This window comes from Cebus imitator, unplaced genomic scaffold (assembly GCF_001604975.1).
Source record: "Cebus imitator isolate Cc_AM_T3 unplaced genomic scaffold, Cebus_imitator-1.0 Scaffold380, whole genome shotgun sequence".
Taxonomy (NCBI): Eukaryota; Metazoa; Chordata; class Mammalia; order Primates; family Cebidae; genus Cebus; species Cebus imitator.
The window spans coordinates 1,803,644-1,820,678 of NW_016107695.1; the positions used below are offsets into that span (position 1 = coordinate 1,803,644).

General features: G+C 37.4%; 1 protein-coding gene across 23 annotated transcripts in view; it reads right to left on the minus strand.

Moving 5' to 3' along the window:
- AFDN (afadin, adherens junction formation factor) overlaps nt 1-17,035 on the minus strand; it is a 103,730-nt gene that overhangs the window by 49,252 nt on the left and 37,443 nt on the right. For 16 of the 23 annotated variants that reach the window (XM_037731075.1, XM_037731073.1, XM_037731074.1 and 13 more), the window contains 9 exons: nt 16,745-16,814; nt 11,422-11,540; nt 7,517-7,578; nt 7,184-7,389; nt 5,199-5,219; nt 4,308-4,453; nt 3,878-3,972; nt 3,190-3,455; nt 1,415-1,558 (listed from right to left, as the gene is read on the minus strand). In XM_037731075.1, the coding sequence (XP_037587003.1) occupies nt 1,415-1,558; nt 3,190-3,455; nt 3,878-3,972; nt 4,308-4,453; nt 5,199-5,219; nt 7,184-7,389; nt 7,517-7,578; nt 11,422-11,540; nt 16,745-16,814 (1,129 nt within the window). The remainder of the gene's footprint in view (nt 1-1,414; nt 1,559-3,189; nt 3,456-3,877; nt 3,973-4,307; nt 4,454-5,198; nt 5,220-7,183; nt 7,390-7,516; nt 7,579-11,421; nt 11,541-16,744; nt 16,815-17,035) is intronic. The other 7 variants (XM_037731081.1, XM_037731076.1, XM_017507623.2 and 4 more) reach the window with 1 other exon arrangement.

Genomic DNA, 17,035 nt, shown 5'->3' on the forward strand with positions numbered 1-17,035 from the left:
CGGCTTATCTCACACACACACATACGCAGACAGACGCAGGGTTCCAGAGGGAGTGCAGACCCCACTGGTATGCTCATCATCAACTTTCTCAAGGCAGCAAACTCACGGGCAGGGTGCACACATTTTACAAATGAACCAAGATTCTACTTATTAATTTTCAATAACTTATAGCTTTAAATAAAAAGAAAATGTTCAATCACAAGAAGTTAATTTTTCTAGTCATTTTTTTCTTGTATAATTCTTTAATTTTCTCTTGTTAATAACTATATTTGTATAGAATGTTTAATGATATAGAGAAAAGCCCACACAATGTTAAATATAAAAAACCAGGATAAAATATCTACACAGTATTTTTGCCAGTTTGGAAATATATCAATATATAGAGGTTATTTCTGAACTACGAGTTCATGGTTGATTTTTATTCAAAAACTTTTGATGTATTACCCACACATAGGAAAGCTTGCAAATCCTAACTGTACAGATCAATAAAATAAACACGCCAGCTCAACCACCACATTCACTTCCGTTCAAGAAAGAGAGCGCTGTAACCTGAGTAGCCACCCCATTCCCTACCACTGTCCCCTCCTTTTTCTTCAAAAAGAAGGAAATGGTTTTTGGGCTTCTATCACCAGAAAGTACTTTTGACTGTTCCTAAAGTGTACACACATGGAAGCGTCTTGTACGTACTTTGCATGGGGCTGCTTTTTTTTTACATTATGTCATGTTGTTCATCCCAGTTGTTTTAACTGGCATTCATTCTTTCTCACTACAATGTACTATTTATTTGACTATGACATGATTTATGTTTATCTTGGACTTTTGATATGGTGATTTCCAGTTTTTGGCTGTTTTGTGCATGTCTTGTTGGCATAAACTCAATACTGGTGAATCCATCCATCCACTTACATAAATGACTCATATGTAAGTCTACAGCATTTCTTTTTACAAACAGCTAACAGTGGTAGACACTGCTTCTCACCCTCTGTTCCTCCTATTGAGATGCAGGCATGCCAAAAGTCCTGGCTCCATTCTGGACGAAATGGGAGATTTTACCATGGCAAGCTTCTCTCGGCCAGGCTATAAGGGGGTGGCCTGTGGCAGAGGCAGCCGCCCTCTAGCACTCAGTTGGTGCAACACACGCTGGAGCGCAGCAGTCCTGGGCAGCCACCTCATCTGCTCTCCAGTCCTCCTGGTGATTCCCCAAGAACTGGACTTCCTCAGTAAAATCCCTTTCTGCTTAGGAGTGTAGTTTCTGTTTTTTTCACTGAACTCTTAACTCAGACAAAAAAAGATCTTGTAAGATGAGAATAAATAAGTCAACTAATTAAAAAAGATTTCCTTTTGTTTTTTTCATCCAAGTTGCCCTGTGCAAACACGTCCCGCACTGTGTGGTAATGTGTCACCATCCACTTACCGTTGGGATAAAAGGCTCATCAGGTGCACAGTGATAGTTCTGTAATAAGGCTTGAAGTTGTAGTGAATTTAACTTAAAGCAGGTGCTGTTTATATTTGGAATGTCATCAGGTGCATACTTATCCATGGTAAGCAAAGTCGTTGCCTATGTAAAAGAATAAAGGACAAAAATATCATAATTTTAAAGTTATTTCATAAATATTATCCTTTATGTAATATTCACAAAACTGTAACTTGCTAATTTAATTTTGAAATGCAGGATGATTTCAGGAAACAGACTTCCGTTTACATAACTATATACGTTAAATTGAACTAAAACCATTATCTTGCAAAGGGCATCTTTTTAGATTCCTCTTAATTTTATCATGACATGTATGTATAATTAGATTATGTTCGTGAGGCATTTTAAAAACTGTCTTCAAAAGCTAAACATTTACATGACCATTGAGACGACCTATTACTGGTGTTTGACTAGTTTCATTGCCCTGACTTTTCAAAACCAGCTGACTAGCCTCTATACTAAAATCTCTTTTAAAAATAAGGTATCAAGAAAAAAAATTATATATAATACTAAAAAAAAAAAAAAAAAAAAAGTCCTAGGTTTTTAAGCTGCAGATGACTCATTTCATTAATTACAAAACATCACCTCCTAGTTTTTCCTATCTAAGAAATTTCCTCAGAGCTGGTTATGCCACTGGGATATGATTTGCTTTGTATTCTTAAGGGTTAATTATCATCCATTTTAAAGCATTCTGAAATACATGTTACTGATCTCAACATAAAGAACCCTTTAAGGATATTTACAGTCAACTAGTTACCACTTATGAGCTGAACTGTGTTCCCCTAAAAATTATATTGCAGGGCTAACCCCCAATAACTCAGAATGTTATCTTTTTTGGCGCTAGTACCTTTACAGGGAATAATCAAGTTAAAACAAGATTAGTTGATCCAATGTCTGGTGCTCTTATAAAATGCAGTCTTTTGGACACAGATAGGCAAACAAGGAAAATGCCGTAAGACAAAGGCAGAGACTGGGATGATGCATCTACAGGCCAAAGAACACCAATGGCGTGCAAACCACCAGACGCTGGAGTGGGGGAAGGCCTGGAACAGATCCTTTCTCCAGAGCCCCCAGAAGGAACCAACAACTGACACCTTGATTTCAACTTCTGGCCTGCAGGGCTATGGAGCAACTCTTAAGCTACTCAGTTTCTGACACAGGTTCAGTATCCCTTACCCAAAATGCTTGGGACCTGAGGTGTTTCAGATATGGGTGTTTTTCCAATTTTGAAATATTTACATATATGAGACATCTTAGGTAATGGGACCCAAGTCTAAATATAAAATTTGTTTCATATATACCTTATACACACAGACTGAAGTTAATTTCATACAATATTTTAAATAACTTTGTGTATGAAACAAAGCTTGTGTACATTAAATTACCAGAAAACAACCATGTGAACAATCTGGTTGTTTGATATCATTTCTAACTCTGAATTTTTAAGTACCTATAAGCAATCATTTTCTTCGATTTATTCAGGCACAAATACTTAACAGTAAAAATTATGGCATACAATTAATACAGTGAAAAAATAATCTATACTTTGTTATGGCTGCCCAGGCACTAATACAGCACTGCTTCATTATCTGTACACATGAAAAACCCCAAAAGACAGTACCGAGGTTTGGCTGCATCGAAGCTCTTGCCCATCATAAAGATCAGATACCTTTACTATAAAGCACAGGAGCCAGGGAGTGGCAACCAGCACTCACCTGCACGATCCTGCTCAGGTGACAGTCTGCAGCCAGCTCCAGCCCCTGCTTCTCAGCCCATGCTTCAATATGGCCCAGCTGCTGACGGATGATCGCGCCCCAGTAATGTGAGCACAGCCCTGAATCTGGGTCAGTCACCAATCTATTGAACAGCCACATATTGATAAAGTGGAAGAGCTGAGAGAAGAGCTGAATGGTCAGGGCGGCATTGACTCTGCAGCGTCGTAGCAAGGACATGGCTCCTGTGAGCGTGTGCAGCACGTCATCTGCCCAGACAGAATGAGAGGACAAGAGGACCAAAATGTCATCCAGGAAGAATGACAGTGTGCAGTAAATTTAGATAACGGTACCAATGGTATTAAGTGCTGTTTAATCACTTTAAAAATACCAACTTCATTCCAGAGGGAACAGTGGTATGATCTTAAACTACCTATAGTTATTAACTAGTTACACGTAACATCATAACTTCACCTTAAGCAACTTTTGAAAGAGTATGGCCAGCATGACACACCAAAATGACAACAATTTGTAAACAAAACAAACAGTTAAAATTTATTAAAGACTGCTAAACCCAAAAGGACATCCCATTTATTTAAAAAATACCTCCCCTTACCTATACTAAGCATTAAAATGATGCAAAATGTGAAGGAAGAGATGAATAGAGGGAGAGCCAAAAAAACATCCTAACCTATTTTTGGTCTTTGCAGACTGTTCTCTTCAGGGTCATCTAGAAAGGCTGGCATGTAATTATTAAGTTCTGATTGAAGACAGTGAACCAAGTATCTGAAAATACATAAACAATTTAAGTAATCTCAGCATGACAGACAGCTATTGTCATACATGTTATCACATGTGAAACAATCTGGACTCTTAAAAAACATTTTCCATTAAAAAAATATGAGTTTTACTCTTAGGAATCTTGAAACATAGCTCACTGAATTCAGTATAGTAAATATGTAACTAAATGTAGTTAATACATTTTACAAAAATGTATGCTTCTTGATATTCATCTTCAATCAAGGTAAATCCAAGTCTTAACATTAGTTTGGAAAGCTGAGTAAGAAAACAATGACTTAATTATCTATAGAATAGTGCCATCTTCAAAAAGTGTTCCTTACTTAAATGCCATTTGAACCAAATGTGCTAAAACATCTTGGGCATCCAACGTGATTCGACTAAGGTCTCGGTCTTGCTTAATGAAGTTGAGAAGTTCAGATGCATTTGCCATCCAGAAGGCAAGTGCCCCTGCAATATTCTTCTGTTTCTGCAGACAGAACACATTTCCATAAGCAACAGAGAATAAACAAAAATAATAAAAATATAAAGGAATGCTCTTGAAAAGCTGCTGAAGATAGACCAGTACCTTCCCATTTCACCAAGGTATTTACCACAGATACCAGATACTTGCAAAACAATTTGGGTGCGTACATAGCAATGGGAAGTAAATAACCACTGCAACTACTTCTTAGGATTCATGTACATAGACATATGGATTCAGTTAGCTACAATTTATAGATGGAATCAGCAGAGAAATGGAGATATCAAATAATGTAACACCAAATTGTAGAGCATGCATTATCTGGTAATCTGTGCCGTATACATACATGTATCCATGGTTACCCACAGCCACCCTGATACTTGTAGTCACTGGCTTGGACACCATGCAACTCAGTATCAAGTACTGATCTATCACATCCTCTCCCGACCACATGTGCAGGCCAGGCAACCTCAGATGAGATCCAAAGAATAGGAACCAAGGATAAATAATAAAGAGAAGAAACAGAACTTTTGTCATTTCATATCCACACTGAAGTGCATTAAGCAGAAATTATGAAATGCCGATAAAGGTTGCACAGTCAAAAAGAGTTTTAGTACTGCATGTCTCAGTTGCTGAATGAGTGTTATGAGCTGTTCAGTCCAGCTGTTGTATTACTGTATTTGACATGGGAGCAGCATGAGAAACTTGGCTAAGCAACACAGCTAGGATCAGCTCCCAGCAGATGTCCTACCTGGTCAACCTGGTCTACTTCCTGGAGAAAAACAGACGAGGGGAAATCAAGCAGAACGAGAGAAAGAAACTTGTAAACAATCATGATAGTTTAAAAAAATCAAAACACTAATATGAAGGTACGACATGAAGGCACGACATTTAGTTATGTTATTCTCAAAATAACATTTTCATTTATGGTTCTGAGCACCTTTAGAAGTATACGACCTAAAGGATTCATTTAATGTTCTTACCACTGGCACAATCACTAACTGAATTTTTAGAGTTTATCAATAAAAATGATGTTACAATAAACATACATGAGCACACTGATCTCTTTAAAAGATTTCCAATGGAAGGACTTGTGAACATCTTTCAATGATATGGTGTGCTTACTACTTACTTAAAGGTACCTAATAAAGTGAAAGTCCATTCCCCTAGGTTAATTAATAGGAATGGAAGAGACAGGCAAGACCAAGAAACAATCAAAATAAAAGCTGAGAAAACTGAGAATTTCAAAGTGTATAAAGAACTTACATTATACCTATGGTAAAGGGAGTAAATTCTTTGTTTTTTGAAAATGGAATTTAAATTACTCACTATCATAGTTCTTTTCCACTACTTTAAGATTTCTCAAATTGTATACTAAATCTAAATCTGAAGTTTAAAAGACTTGTTTGAGAATGGCAATTTCACTGACTAGTTCATATCAATAAGCGAAAGGCTATCACGGGTAGTTTTACGACAGGTGCCTCACAATTTGAAACAGGCTTTGTAAGTCCAAACATGATAGAAGACAGACAATGGCTTTGAATAACAACTGAAAAGGAAATCCATGTTTGTTTATAAAATAATGATATGAGAGTAACAAATGGTATCCAAATAAAATGACTTTGTTTTTTACCTATTTTCTAGCTTGGGTAAAAGAAGCATAACCCCATCAAACTCATGCTAATCACTCAAATATAAAAGAAACATTTCTTGAAAACTTCTGGCCTTTGCAAACAATTCTGAGGAAACTAAAAGATCATCTTAGCTTCCCTCAAATGATCCTGCCAGGAGAAAAGCAACCAACCCATCTATGTTACTTAACATTATATAATTAGAGTTCTATTAAGCTGACTAATAACACTGACAAGTGATTTAGGAAAACTGAAAAAATCTGTACATTGAAGAACTTTAAAGATTAAATCTTCAAATTATCTGTAGACATGAAAAACTGCTATGAAAACTTTATCAATTGTAGATCGGGACAGAAAGTACATAAAAAGGCCAAACCATTCTATCAACAAAACATCCTTATCTTCTGAAATTTTGAAAACAGGTTTGTGATGGAATTTCATTTTAAGTGAGAAGTATGTTATGATGTCCATTATACGTATACATGTGCTACCAAAAAGCCCAGACAATTACTACCAACGTCTAGGCTCATTATAAAGGAGCAAGTGCCTTTTAATAACCATTTCTAAGACGTCTAAGAAGGTGTTACCAGGGGATAGGGGAAAAGAAAAAGAGCAGGAGCTACTGAAGAGGCGTCACTGTGAGGTGATGGAGATGCTTTGGAACTGACAGAGGTGGTGGCTGCACAACATTGTGAATGCACTAGCTGCTACTCAACTGTTCACTTCAAAATGGTTGATACCCTTATGAATTTCATCTCAACAAATTATTTACAGAAAAATTCCACAAAAGCCTGCAATAGTCTCAACACTTTCTCACAACTATTACTGCAAACTGAAGGGCCTTTTCTCATAATTATTATGTTAGCACACACAGTTACCTTCACGTATGAAGTTTACAGGGAAAATAAATTAGAAAAAAGCCTACATTTCCTTTAGACTTTTTAAAGGTATACATTTTCCCATATTTATATAACTTCTATTTTAGAAAAAAATCTTTAGAGTCAAACATGGAACCAAATCAGAAGCCTTAAAGAAACTGAGTTCACTGGTTTAACAATTACAACCATGATCACCGGATGACCATGGCTCGCCGGCTGGAACATACCTGGATGACGCCTTCCATCATGCTCACCATCTTGTTGACAACTGCAATGACTTTGTGCGTGCGCTCTGTAGGGCTGATGTCAGGTCTGTACTGGTTGGACAATACATACCGGCATGCCATATATAATACATACGTAGGGGACAACTTAAAGTGGACTGTAGAGCTATTAGTATAGTTTATAATTGCAGATAAGAATGAATCTTCAGCTGTGGAAAGATTTCAAAAATGAAGAAAACAGGGAAAAAAAAAAAACCCAAAAATGAATGTGAAAATCAGATGGAGTAAAATGGATCAAGAAATAATTCACTAGCAATGAAATCTGAAATTACTCACAACTTTCCCTGAACTCAATGCTTGCAGGCAGTATCAGTTCAGGCCCAGAAGCTTCCTGCGTTCTAAAGGAAGAAAGCTAACATCACTTATAGTAAGGTCATAGGGCTAACAATATCACTGACAACCTGTGTTGATTTCTACAACTACTTTTTAAATCTATATACTGATCTTTCAAATGGAAAATAATAAAATATCTCATTTTCAGATGTAGCCTAATCATGTAACACATTGGAAGTGATCTTATCATGACTCCTTTAAGAAGGTTAGTTTCTTGAAGTACATGCTGCCGCCATGAGAACAGATCTGACGCAATTCTGGATTATTAATGAACTCTTCATGTCTAGTACAGGGATCAGGCTGCCTTGCATCTGCTACAGCTATGGCTCAGGTAACAGTGAAAAGAAAGTATTAAGTGACACAAAGAAAAACTAACCATGCCGAGCTTGAAACTGAGTTCTTATACCGAAAGAGAAAAGCTTCCTAAGACCTGGACTTTGTCTTTCTCTACTGACACCGGGTTACACAAGCTGACCACTGTTAAGTCTCCTTTCGCCATTAGGATCATCATTTTCCAGTGCTTACAGTGACGTATGCCTTATAAAAAGATGTTCTACCCACTTACATTGCTTCTTATGGTCACATAAATTTCCAGTCCCTTCCACCATTTAGTCTAGACACTACACAAATAAGAAACTGTCAAAAAGTATAAATGTGAAGAAACTATTAATTTCGAACATTTATAAAAACTAGCATCGTGCTAATGTTTATTTCCAGGTATTCAGTTCAAATTAATTCAAAACTTAGGTTCATTTCTATCTCTATGTAAATATTATATAAATATAAATATTCTTCAAACAGTGTGTATCACCCATTGGCAGGGCATAAGCATGAAGGCTATTTTGTGAATCTCCTCTCTCAGTTGAATATATACATTTGTTTGTGTGTGCGCATGTGTGTGTGTTCATCACAGCACAATATAAGACATAATCTTGTGTTGTAACTTCAGTTAAAAAGCATTATGAAAGCCATTCCTAGGCACAGGCTCTTTAAAATGTATAAGACAATAAGTTACAAATCCAGTTTAGATTTCCTTATCTTTGTAGATTAATACTTTTCTCAATGAATAATGCTCAGCTTAAATATCCTTTCACTTAGACATGTGATTAGAACTTCAGGTCATTTACTTACTATTCTAAGTTTGCTACTCGCTATATTTTATATGCAATATTTACCAAAAACCAACTAAACACATAGTAAAGTGATTAGCTTCCTTAACATTTCACAATATCTTTATCATTTTATTTCAACTTTAACAGATTATCAGGAAGAATTCTCAAAAATATCTTTGAAAAAATAAGAAAACTTAAATTGACAATAAAAGCCAGGGAACATATGTTTTGTCTTTCTGCAAACTTAACTAAAATTTAAATTGTGGGGAATATAATGACTTACACTGTGACGAATATCTCTACTGAGTTAAATACTGACTTAACCTGAAACCAATACTTATTCAAATAAATCTTATTTGGTGAAACAGAAAGTCAATACAGTTCTCATATTTGAATCAGAAATACTCATTAGTGACTTAAACAACAGTCATTTCAGCAGCAATGTGTGTCTGTTCATCCTAGACAACTAGTAACGAACTGCCAGAATTAAGTATTTGGAATTGCTGGTCCACTCCTTAAATAAGTTAAGACAGGAAATAAAAAACTTTCCTTCAAAAATAAATAAAAAGAGTAATTTATGATGATTACAGGTTTGTAAGAATTTACAGACTGGCTAATTTTTTTTCAACAGCAAACTAATCTCTCCCCTCCATCATCATCTTCTCCATGCACCAAAAAATGAATAAAGAGAAATGAATATAATAGTGAATACAATATAATAAAAATATAACCAAATATAACCAAATATTTTGCCAGTAATAAACACAACACCCAATATTCTTTTTATCAGCTTATATGCTTCAGAGTTGATTATGTCATTTGTGATCTAATTTAACTCAGTAATTCAGAAAAATGCTGCTATAAACAATGTAATTTAAATGTTCAATTATTTCAGCACATCTCCCTTATATTTCTATTTTATAGACATCTAAAATTGCAGTTAGGTAGTTATATATCTCATAAAGTGAGCCTGAATAAACTTTACCAATTATATTTTAAGAAATCTGGTAAAAAATGAATTTACATTGTCACTGAAAAAAAAAAAAAGTGACAATTAAAAGTCATTCCCTCCATTCAAAAGGGTTTTTTCCTTCACTAAAATTAATATTTTAAATACATTTAAATTTTTTCATGACATCAGTTAAATTAACTAGTGCTTATTACAGTTGCCTATGTGAAAAACAAAGAACGGGGCAGAAAGGTTCATCTGTTTTCATCACTGTCCTAACAGCAACAAAGCAACATGTTTTATAATTAAAGTCTTTAGTAACTCTGCAAACTAATCTTACCTTGTAAAAAATTTAAATTGTGTGTTATGGTAAAAAATAATTTCTGACATACAATTAACCATGATATGACCATTTTGACACTACATTTATTAATCACTAATTTTGAAAATACTAAAAGCATTATCCTAATCCACTCCCTCATGTGAGTTCATTTACTCCTTCAAATATTTATGAGTTAGGAACTATGATTCATACTTCTCTGTCATACCTTACAAATACACAGAGGCATTCCTTACAATGCCAATTTACTATTCTGAACATCCTATTCCATCATACACCACCCAAAACAAGTACAAACACAGAAAGTAAACTATTTATTATCACATTTAATAAAATTCACATAGCCAACAAAAATCTTGCATTAGAACCAAGTAAATATAAACATAAAGTTAAACCCTGGGATTCCCTTATGAGTCTACATATTTAATAACTGATGAGTGATATTAAAATCCTGCAATATCCAGTGCCCTCTGCTGGAAGTTGGGAAATTGAAGAGCTGTACATTCATCACCTGTGACTGAACTGACAGGTGACCCTGGGGAAGTCACCTGCCTCATCGAACTACCTCACTGACTGGATCTTTGAAGGAAACAGAATGGCCTCTTCAAAAATCCATCTGAAAAGCCCCAAAAGAAGAATGCTGCCAGTTTCACTGCTGATAATGAGAATGCCATAAAAGTCATGCAGTATTTCCCTATTTCTGTCTGAGTTCATGCAGAGCTCTGGAGGAGAGGTGCTCAGCACTAAATCATGCTGCAGTTTCTACTAGTCAGTATCTGTTATTTACCGGCCACATTTAAGACTAAGACACTACTCTGCAACATTTAAGTAATTCTAGAGGTCACAAGGAAATAAGATTCTGACTAAGGTGACAAATATTAGAAATCATAAAACAAGGAAATAACAAAAAACGGTTCTCTGCCCAGAAAAATCAGGCAGGAACAATGTCAGAAGAAAAAAAATAATTCATCGTCCATCTATCCCCCCACAGGGAGACATAGGCACATCAGAACACAAGATATAATATGGCACCTACAATTCTTAAAATCTGTTTCAAAATCATTTTTGACCTTGTATATTTTTAAACACATGAAGATTTCTTCTAGAAATAGGTGATAGGGCTATATTTTTCTAAATATACAAATCATCCTATAAAAACTTCCTTTCTCTATGTTTTTACAAAGTAGCAAATTTTAAACAGCAACATTTTAATTCAGTGTGCCTCCTATTTCAATCTGGTAACACTGTGGCATATAAGCCAGGGATATAATTATTGGCAAAGTATTTCTTTCAATGCAGTAACACAGAAAGGAAATGCCCTTAAAGTATTACTGCTAACATTCTAAAAATGTCAGCTGAACCTTTATCAATTCAATAATCATTAACCCAACCCTTCTTTAGGAATACTTTCATTACTTTCATAATTTAAAAATGACGTATTTCCTACCTGCTTTCTTGCCTGCGATAATCTGGTTGCTGCTCTACTCTGATCATTGGCTTCACCATCCCCCGCTCAGCTGTGCTGGAAGCAGATGACACTCTGTCGCTGTCCAGCCTAGTGGTGCTCTACGTGGAGAGAAAGCATTGTGCCTTTAGAACACCACAGTCCAACCAAGCTTGACACTCAGTGTTGCAAGCAGATCTGATACAGGGCTGCCAAGCACGGTGGGCAAGAACACAGACCAGGAAATAACAGAGCAATGCTGGGGGCACTATGTCCACGGGGACGTGCCCAAAGCACACTGGTATTAAAGCATAGTAAGACACAAAGCCACTTTCATTCTCAAAGATTTAGGAGTTGGCTGTAAAATGCAGGCTTGCAAAAGTGGTACACAGACACAATGATTTTTCCAAAAGCACATTAATAGTAATTTGATCCCAACAAGTTCTTTTAAAATCAGGATAAGAGATAAGAAAATAGGTATAATAAGAAGAGGCAGAGTCTTTTGGAGTTTATCATTTTTCAGAATAGATTCAGGAATCCTACTCATTATAGCTCAATATCTAATGAATTCAGTACCTAAACTGGCTTCTTTCTTGCCCTTCATCAACACCCAGGAAAACATGCATTATATGGTAACCAAATACAGCATATTTAAATACTTCTAGAAACTATACAATTCTAGCCATTTGTATGGAATTTGTAGGCAGACAAAAGGATGAGTTACCTACATTAAGAAAATCATCAGAGAATAAAAAAATTTTACATAATGAATTTCACTGTAGAAAAAAATTTCCTATTACATGTTTACTATAGAAATTGAGCACATTTAGTAAATAAAAAGTCAGGTTTCTCTTACCACTAAACGATTACTACTGTATGATACATATCTTTCCAGTCTTTCATGCTTTCCATAAATGGGATCATACAATCTACTTGGTAAAAAAACACTTTTTCAGATGTTATAAATATCTTACAAATCACTTGTTTTTATATTACAGACTTGTAATGGCCACTTAACATTCTGTTGTCTATTCATCATACTTCATTAAACCAATGCTTTATTACACCATTTAAAATGTTCATCAGTAGAGAGTGACAAGATAATTGTACCTGTAAATATGTATATATTCACATACAATGAATCCTTCCATAAGATTTATAGAAACAAAATTGTTGGTCAACAGATGACAATACCACTTAAAGACTATTAACAAACTGTTGTGACTAGTCACAGGGCAATGGATAAAGCAATTATGATATGGTTATATGCTTCCATGCCACAAAATGGTTTTCATTTATTTTTAATTACTAAAAAATGCTCACAAAGCAACAGCTGAAGAAAGCAGGAAAGGTGTGTGTGGAGACACACACACAATACATCTAACTGTGTTAAAATGTATACATGAACATATAGATACATACTACAGTTGAGAAAAGCACCCCTCACGATGTTACTCCCAAAGGTCAACCATAAATTGTGGATGAAGGTTTTCATTTTTACTTTTTTCCTCTACCAAGTCTTCTCTGTGGACTTCACATTTTTTAAAGAAACTAAAATTTTTTACAGAAATAGTTCTCTTCGGCTCATTCAATTATTCATGAGATGGTTCCCAAGAGTCTTCTACACAGAAAGTATCTTTAAAGAAAAGTGCAATAAAAACACAGCAATCACATATGAAACAAAGCTCAACTTGCAGAGCTCACATTCTCTGGACAGTCAACAAACACAGCATGTGTCAGATGGTAATAAAGACTGCATGAATCTCTTAAATAAGGTGCTGTGACAGCGACAGGATGCTCACGGATGACCTCTCCAGGAAAGTGGCTTTAAGCTGAGGTCTGAGACAAGAAGGGGCCAGTGTGTGAAAATCAAGGACAAGAGCACACACACTAGCACAAGGAAGGCCTTCCAATGGGAAAGAGGCAGGTGCGGGCACAGCACGGAAGCTCTGTGTGGCCTGAGTGAACAGGAGAGACACACCGAGAGGGAAGCAGCCTCCGGGAATAAGGGGCCGAACAAGTCTGGGTAGACACTGATATATGGGTGGAGAAGCCACCCGGGCTTCGAAAGCAGGGCAGTAACTAGAATGTAATTTACATTTTTAAATGTGAGGAGAATGATGAGCTAAGTAGAATGGAAAGAGGCTGCTCTTGGGCCGTGTGGTCCTCCCCTTGATGGCTGCAGCCCAAGCCAGAGAGGCAGAGCAACCCCTGCACGCAGACCAATAGAAGAAAGAGACCAAATGGGAGCGGGGAAGAGGTTTCTGTTGGAGCAACGCCACAGATGGAAGTACCTCCTTCAATGCCGCAGATGGCAGTACCTCCTTCAATGCCGCAGACGAAGTACCGCCTTCAACGCTGCAGATGGTATACCGTCTTCAACGCCACAGGCGGTAGTACCGCCTTCAATGCCGCAGATGGTAGTACAGTCTTCAATGCCGCAGGCAGTAGTACCACCTTCAATGCCGCAGATGGTGTACCATCTTCAATGCTGCAGATGGTGTACCGTGTTCAATGCCGCGGATGGTGTACCGTCTTCAACGCTGCAGGCGGTAGTACCGCCTTCAATGCTGCAGATGGTAGTACCGTCTTCAATACTGCAGATGGTAGTACCGTCTTCAATGCCGTAGATGGTGTACCGTCTTCAACGCCGCAGATGGTAGTACCGTCTTCAATGCCGCAGATGGTGTACCGTCTTCAATGCCGCAGATAGTGTACCGTCTTCAACACTGCAGGCGGTAGTGCCGCCTTCAACGCTGCAGATGGTAGTATCGTCTTCAATGCTGTAGATGGTGTACTGTCTTCAACGCCGCAGATGGTAGTACTGTCTTCAATGCCGCAGATGGTAGTACTGTCTTCAATGCTGCGGATGGTGTACCGTCTTCAATGACGCAGGTGGTGTACCGTCTTCAACACTGCAGATAGTAGTAACTGCCTTCAACGCCGCAGATGGTAGTACCGTCTTCAACGCCGCAGATGGTGTACCGTCTTCAACGCCGCAGATGGTAGTAACTGCCTTCAATGCTGTAAACGGTAGTACCGTCTTCAATGCTGCAGATGGTAGTATTGTCTTCAATGCTGCAGATGGTAACATCATCTTCTAAGACGAGGAAGGATCAGGTAAAGTTTGTTGACAGAGAAAACCTAGTCCTGTTTTAACTAGGTTTAATTTGAAATATGCATAGGATATGCAAATGAATGTCAAAAAGCCTTTAGAGATATGAGTTGGGGTCGGGTGTGGTGGCTCACATCTGTAATCCTAGCACTTTAGTAGAACTGCCCTCAATGCTGTAGATGGTAGTACTTTGGAAGGCTGAGGCAGGCGGACTGCCTGAGCTCAGGAATTCAAGACCAGCTGGACAACATGACAAAACCACATCTCTATTAAAAATATAAAAACTAGCCAGGAATGGTGGTGGGTGCCTGTAATCTCTGCTATTCAGGAGGCGGAGGCAGGAGAATCACTTGAACCTGGGAGGCAGTGGCTGCAGTGAGCCAAGATTGTGCCACTGCACTCCAGCCTGGGCGACAGAGTGGACGCTGTCTCATTTAAAAAAAAAAAAAAATTAAAAGAGAGAGAGAGATGAGTCTGGAGAGTTGAAAACCAAAGGTACACATCAGGGAATAACTAACATTAGATGGTATTTAAACTTAAGCAACAGGGTAAGCTCACCGAGGAAAGATGCATGAACAGAACAGATGGTACAGAAGAGAAAGAGATATCAACAAATCAAAGCAAGGAGAAACCACTACTAGGTGGGGGAAAAATCAGGAGGGTGATATCCTAGAAGCCAAAAGAAGAAAGCATATCAAGTACATGGTAGTGGCCTCGCTAAAAACTCCTTCAATAAGTAACACAGGACAAATGAGTACCAGGTTTGGGAACTGGGAGTTCATCAGTTTCTCTGACAGACAGTCCCTGTGAAGGGAGGAGAGAAAATGAACAGGAACAGAGGAAAGAACAAGTTTGGAAGTGGAGGCAGCAACCACAGATGAGTTTTTTTTGTTTTTTTTTTTTTCCCCCTAAGAAACTGTGTAGCAAACAGGAGTAGAAAAATGGAGTCAAAACTGGAGGGGTATAAAGAGTTTTCTAAGATGAGGCTGTAACATGTTTTGATGCTGATGAGAACGCTCCAGGACCATAGGCATTTGTTGTAGCATGGCCTTCACTGAATCACACCTTGGGTAGTCCCTTCCTCCTGAATCTGGACAGGACCTGTATTTGGTTTAACCAATAAAAAGTGGAAGAAATGACATTCAAGGCCTGGAAGCTCCGTGGTTCTTGTGAGGCACCACAAGACGACGACTCCTGGCTGCCCTGATGGGGCAAAAGGTCCCCTGGAGAAGACATGAGATGGCGCAGACATAGGGTCAGTGGACCCTGCACTCCAGCCACTGGCCATCAACTGATCTCCTAGGTGATGTCAGTCATACCAGTCACCACCAGCAAACAAGCTGCCCAGACAAGCTCAAACCAGACTGCACAATGGTAAACAAATAAAATGGTTGCTGTTTAGCCACTAAGATTTGGAGTGGTTGTTATCCAGCAATAGAGAATGAAAATGAAAAAAGAAATGAACTGATTATTTAAGAGATAAGGAAGGTGAAGTGTCTGAGAAGGTTAACTGATGAACAGCATCTAGAACCTACACTGAGGGTTTAATAAGAACAGGAGTGTATTAAGGATATTCTCACTGAGCAGGGCTAACTACACAGAAGCCTAGAAAACAAGGAGGCTCTGCTTCAAAGAGAAAGCACAATATCCTGGCCCTATAGAAAAGGATGATCTGCTAACTTTCTTCTATGTATCACTAACACACAACACAGCAGATTGAGACAATCCACATTTAGGGACCACTGTGAAATCTGTTCTTACAAAGATGTGTTATAAGTACACATATGACCAGTTTACTGTAGTCCCCCTTATCCGTAGTTTCACTTTCTACAGTTTCAGTTACCCGAGGTACGCTGCAGTCTGAAAGCAGGTGAGGACAACACAATAAGATATTTTGAGAGAGAAGACAGAGACCAAATTAACATACCTTTTATTAAAGTACATTGTTATAATATATATTGTTCCATTTTATCTTTATTGTTGTTAATGTCTTAGTGTGCTTATTTTATAAATTAAACTTTATCACAGGTATATAAATACAGGAAAAAAAAAAACAGTATCAATAGGGCTCTGTACTACCTATGGTTTCAGGCATCCACTGGTGGTCTTGGAATGCAACCCCTAGCAGTGAGGGGAGACAACTGTATTCATCCATGGTGTCCTATAAAGTGAAGCAAGCACAGTCCTATCAGGTAATACATAATTACCTACCTTGCTTGTCGGTAATGCTGTCCCACTATGAATATCTCCTCCTAAATCAAAAGTTGTCTCCTGAACAATTCTGATGGGATAAAAGAAGAAACACACTTGATTTAATTACACAAATGACAAGGCATAGTCTCTTCTTAATAAGCAAGGAAGAACTAAAATGCTCAATGTTCAAAGATTTTTAAGAAATTGCTCTATTTTCAGCATATGAACTTACAGAATTAAAAAACCACTTACGAGCTTTCTTTACTAGTATACACTCACTATTACCAGGATCTTTTTTTTTTTTTTTGG